General features: G+C 43.7%; 1 protein-coding gene across 1 annotated transcript; it reads right to left on the bottom strand.

Moving 5' to 3' along the window:
* Positions 1-814: 814 nt before the first annotated feature.
* Positions 815-4771, bottom strand: CCL11 (C-C motif chemokine ligand 11). The gene is made up of 3 exons (XM_003912598.4): positions 3050-4771; positions 1720-1831; positions 815-1345 (listed from the first exon to the last, which is right to left on the bottom strand). Exons 1-3 carry the CDS (start codon positions 3123-3125, stop codon positions 1240-1242), a joined length of 294 nt encoding a protein of 97 aa, XP_003912647.1. The 5' UTR covers positions 3126-4771; the 3' UTR covers positions 815-1239.
* Between the last annotated feature and the right edge of the window lie 476 nt (positions 4772-5247).

Raw genomic sequence — 5247 nt, 5'->3', positions numbered from 1 at the left:
AGTTTGCTTAGGACAGCGTTAATTTATATCTGTTGTTCCAGAATACTTATGAATAATACCAGTTTTCTGCTCTCAAAAGCATCCTAACTTGACTGGGAAGAATCATATGTTCACCTTACATGAAGCACAAACTCCCCACCTAGACAGCCTGGCCTCAAACTTCTTTCCAAATTTCCCCACCATTTCACACATACTCCAACACTGACACCTTTTGATGGGCCCCCACACAACTGGGTAAATGCACCATGATCATTCCTACTTCTTGGATTTTGCTCAACAACACCTCTTCTCCTCTACCTAGACTGAAATACCTCCAGCAAGGCTTGTTCACTTTGTGCATGCACCAAGGCCTACTTTAAGCTCCACTACACCTGTAAAGCCTGCATCCCTAAACCTCTGGTAAAGGGTCATCTAGCCTTCCTCTGATTTCCCAATGTCTGTCATGTCTGCCTAGTCTGGGTTGGAAGACCGACGAGCAGGGTCAGGTAGAGGGAGATACCACAGGGCTGTTAAAATAGGTCCCAGGAGAGGCAAGCATGGGGTGGGGAGAAAAGGAATGGTGGCAAAGCTCCTGATATTTTCATGGCTGATGTGTTGGGGTCCGGGAAATACTGTTGAAAATGGGAATAGAAGGCTGAAATGGGTTTGTCAGTTTCACCCTGCATTTCAATGAAGACCAGCTAAGCCAAAAAGTCATTTCCCAGGAACACAGTTCCCACCCCCATAACCAAGCCCCTCCCGGCCACAATCACCTTAGTCCCCCTCAGCTCAATGTGGATTTCCCGCAAAAAAATTACATCTAGTGACTACAATAAAATATGCACATACTTTATGTATTCCTAAAACAACATTTACTTCCATTTAATGAGTGACACTTTGGGTTCACAAGAACAATGACATTTTTATACTAATCATCTTTGCCAGGACCTTTACAAGATTCCAGGGAGGAAGAGAGGAGAGGGGGAACGTTGCCCGCTTGTGGCAGGGGATCGAACTGGGGGTTCCATGGGGTAAAGAATCTGCACAAAGCTTTACAGTTTAAAAATAACTGATATTCATGGAGGATATGTTTTAAAGCCTCAATAAATTAAATGCAATAGGTTTTTAAAAATATATATATATTAAATAAAACCCATGCCCTTTGGACTGATAATGAGGTTACCTCAGAATGCATTGTAAGAAGGGAAAACAAATGAGGCAACACTCAGCCTCCGGTTTGGTTTCAAAAACGGTGATTATTTATGGCTTTGGAGTTGGAGATTTTCGGTCCAGATACTTTATGGAATCCTGCACCCACTTCTTCTTGGGGTCGGCACAGATATCCTTGGCCAGTTTGGTCTTGAAGCTGTGGGAGACAGAGGATGCAATTGGAAGGATTGTTTTTGAAAATTCTGCCCATTTGACCCTAAATATTTAAGGACCATTTGCCACTCGACAAAGGGTTGCCATGGAGAGGAGGAAGGATGAAACTCCTGGGTTAGTTGCTGCTCTTGAAGGCCTAGTAAAACCATCTTTGCTCTTAACTTGAAGAAATTGATATGACCACAGCAAGCTCCCAGGCAGGGAGCTGGGAGTGAACATTCACTTTGAAAATTAATGAATTGGACCAGAGGTCAAACTATCAGAGTCTATGACTCCCAGCAACTGTGACACAGTTCTTGACTCTGTGCCCTAGACATTAACTTTTTGTCTAAGGGAGGGTGAGCTTTATTTACTTACATCACAGCTTTCTGGGGACATTTGCCACTGATGATCCTTCTGTAGCTCTCCAGTCGCTGAAGGGGTATCTTCTTATTGGTCAGGGTAAAGCAGCAGGTGGTTGCAACAGAAGCTGAATTTTGGGGAAAAAAATGCACAGAGAAAAAAACGAGCCACATGATGATACATATACATTTCCAAGCATGACTTTGTAAAGGAAGTTAGGAGAAAGCTAGAAATTGCGAGAGGTGGAGGGAGAATCCCTCTGCTCTGAAGTCCTATGCGTCTGGCGGATGCTGTCCTGTGTCTTCAGCATCCTCCCCTGTGCATTGAGGACTCATCATTACTGTTGAGGGGAAGGAAAAAGCTTGGTCAGTGTGACAAATGCTAACTCTGTCATTATAAAGACCTACGTGGCCATGTGATGGTCATGGTAATTTTCACCAAATATTCTCCATCCTTAGTTTTGAGACACAAGGTAGACTCGCATTTCTTGACAACTTTTGTTTGTTGGAGGCATTAATTCGTTTTGATCAATAAGGGAGGAGACAAAGTGATGGGTGTCATTTTTGAGCCACAGTGCATTGCCTATGCAAGACTCCTGAGAGTTTCCTTTTTCTTTATCACAGTATCCATCGATGTTCCCTGTTGTGGGCAACTTCTCCATCAGTCTAGAATCCTGAGTATAAAATGCAGAAGCCTGAGCCCATACATTATAGATATTTAGTAGAAGTGAGAAGGTAACTTTGTTAATTTAGTTAATTCTGTTAAGTCATTGATAATTTAGAACTGTTTGTTACCATGCCATGCACTGGCTCAGGGGGACTGACACACTCAGTAAATTTGTCACCAGAGTATGGGAAAATGAGTTATGGAACAAATCTCCTAGATAACTTTCCCAAACAGTGTCAAAATAAGTCACCTCAAGAGATCCCCCTGGGACCTCGTTCTTCTCTTAGGCACTGGCTCTGAAAGCTGTCCTGGAGTTGAATTAACATATTGAGCTTCTAATCAACAGATTTTCCTTCTCCCCCACTGCCAAAAATGCCCACCATGTCCACAGTGAGAAAGAGCCATTCTTTAGAGTGCCCCATTCTCAAACACTGTAAGGATAGCTGGATATGGATGCACTCAGCATCCCTCTTGAATGTGGGGAACAGCCTTGGGAGCCTGGGCTTCTAGTTCTGGCTCTTCCAGTGACTGGATGTGAGGATGAGCCATTTCTTGTCCACCCACAAAACCCATTTCCCTATTTTTCGGATGGAGAATTTGCAGTGAGTCTCTAAAGATTCTTGCTGACCTGGTAGCTCTAAAGGTGGTTACCTTTCCTATAAGGAGTTGGGGGGCTTACCTGGCCCAGTGAGCCCCTGGGGGCTGAAGGCAGCTGCTATGAGCAGCAGCCACAGAAGTGTTGCGGAGACCTTCATGTTGGAGGCCGAAGGTGTGAGATTCGGCGTGAGAAGTGGTGGTTTCTGGGTTGGTCTCAGCCTCTCTGCTCCTCTGGCTCATCTGCCTGCCTTTTATAGGGAGCAGACTGTGAGGGAGCTTCCAGGGAAGTCTTTGCCTATGCAGGGTCATGATGAAGGAGTTTCTGGATTGCTGACAAAATTCCAGATCCTAGGAGGTCACGCAGACCAGAAGAGAGGCAAGCTAGTGGGAGGGACTTGGTGCATTTTTTAATCCATCTGGATCTTGTTGGAAAGGAGGGGAATATGTGATTATGAAAAGAAGTTACACATCTGTATTGAGTGAAGGGAGCAAGAAAACCAAGGGCCGGGGGGATAAGTTGAAATTAAACACCTGTAGTGGTGGAAAGGAGCAAGAAAACCAAGGACCTGGGGGTTGATCTAAGAACCTTCTTTGATTCCTGTGTTCACATGGTCTTGAGGATTTTGGAGACCAGTAAGGAGCCCCAAAACTTCCACTAGGCTCCCACCCAGATGCAGAGAGAGCTCAGTAGCCCTGCACATGGTTGCATCTCTGAAACAGGAAGGACAACACACCACAGCTTAGATGCTGTGTTTTAGTGGAGTGATCATAGAATCTTAGTGCCCTGCAATTTTAGCTTGACAGGACATCAGAACTGGATAGTTTCTATTAATCTTGACTTCTGGGGCACTTTTAAACCATTTGCTTAGCTGCTGAAGCCCTTTTCCAAATGGAATTAAAACAAACCCCAACTCATCAAATACACTGTAGTGAAGGGGATTTGTCTGAAACAGAATAGGCAGCCTCCTGTGCCCTTATTTCCCAGAGAACACATTTAGGGAACACATTTGGAAAATCAATTATCCAGTTTCCCCCTTACTCTCTGAGCACACATTGCAGACAAGGTATCTGATGGCTAAAAATATCAAAAATTGAGGGGACACAAGAACCCATACCTATTCCTTTGTTCATAACACTAGGCACCCTAGCTGGAGAGGGTGTAAGGGTGGCATAGTCTTTAATGGAGCCACTGCAGTGGATTACAGCATTGAATACCGATGTGGAGGTACTGCAAACCTGTTTCCTGTTTTTTTCCTGCACACTCTCATATCAAAATGATTGATTGGTACAGGAGAACAAACAAGAATGTTAAAGATTCTGAGGAGTTGCCTTGCGTTACTTAAATACTGTGTTGTGGTTGACTGGTGATGTCTGTCATGGGCACAGGATGACAGAGGGCTCTTGCTGTTCCACAAAGTCTCTAAGTGCCCATCCAGGATAATGGGTCTATAATTACCTAAAAACGTAATTACCAAATAGAGGCCAAAAACGTTGAGTCTTCCTTGTTCTTTCCTGCTCTATTCCAGATGGGTTAGTCTAATGTAGAGTCTGAATCCAAGATGTCTGCATTTGGATGACGACTCTGTGACTGACTAGCTGTGATACCATGGACAACTTACTTAATCGGTCTCTGCTAGGGTAAGAGCAGGATACTAATCATGTGTACTTTAGGGAATTGTAGTGTGAATTAAATGAGTTCATGAATCTAAAGTGCTTAGAAGAATGATTAGATCACTATAGATATTCAGTGAGTAGAAGTTACTATTTTTTATTATTAGGAAATAGGCCTGGGTACAGTGGCTCACACTTGTAATTCCAGCACTTTGGGAGACTGAGGCGGGCAGATCACTTGAGGTCAGGAGTTCAAGACCAGCCTGGCCACCATGGTGAAAACCTGTCTCTACTAAAAATACAAAAAATTACCTGGGCATGGTGGAAGGTGCCTGTAGTCTCAGCTACTCAGGAAGCTGAGGCACGAGAATTGCTTGAACACAGGAGATGAAGGTTACAGTGGGCAGAGATCATGCTACTGCACTCCAACCTGGGCAACAGAGTGAGACTCCATCGCAAAATAAAATAAAAATAAAATAAAATAAAATAAAATAAAATAAAAATAAAGAAGGGCAGATTGGGAATGCTGGAAAGACCTCAGAGTCTGGATATTTCTCCAAATATTCTTCCAAGTTTTCCCACTGCTTCCAAGTAAAAGCAGGCTACCCCAGAGATGGTTTCCAAGAATGCCTGAGTTGCACATGTGGCAGATATGAGGTTTTTAAAAAT

Source organism: Papio anubis, chromosome 17 (genome assembly GCF_008728515.1).
Source record: "Papio anubis isolate 15944 chromosome 17, Panubis1.0, whole genome shotgun sequence".
NCBI lineage: Eukaryota > Metazoa > Chordata > Mammalia > Primates > Cercopithecidae > Papio > Papio anubis.
The sequence above is the reverse complement of the archived record's forward strand: the minus strand, read 5'-3'. Positions and strand labels throughout refer to the sequence as shown.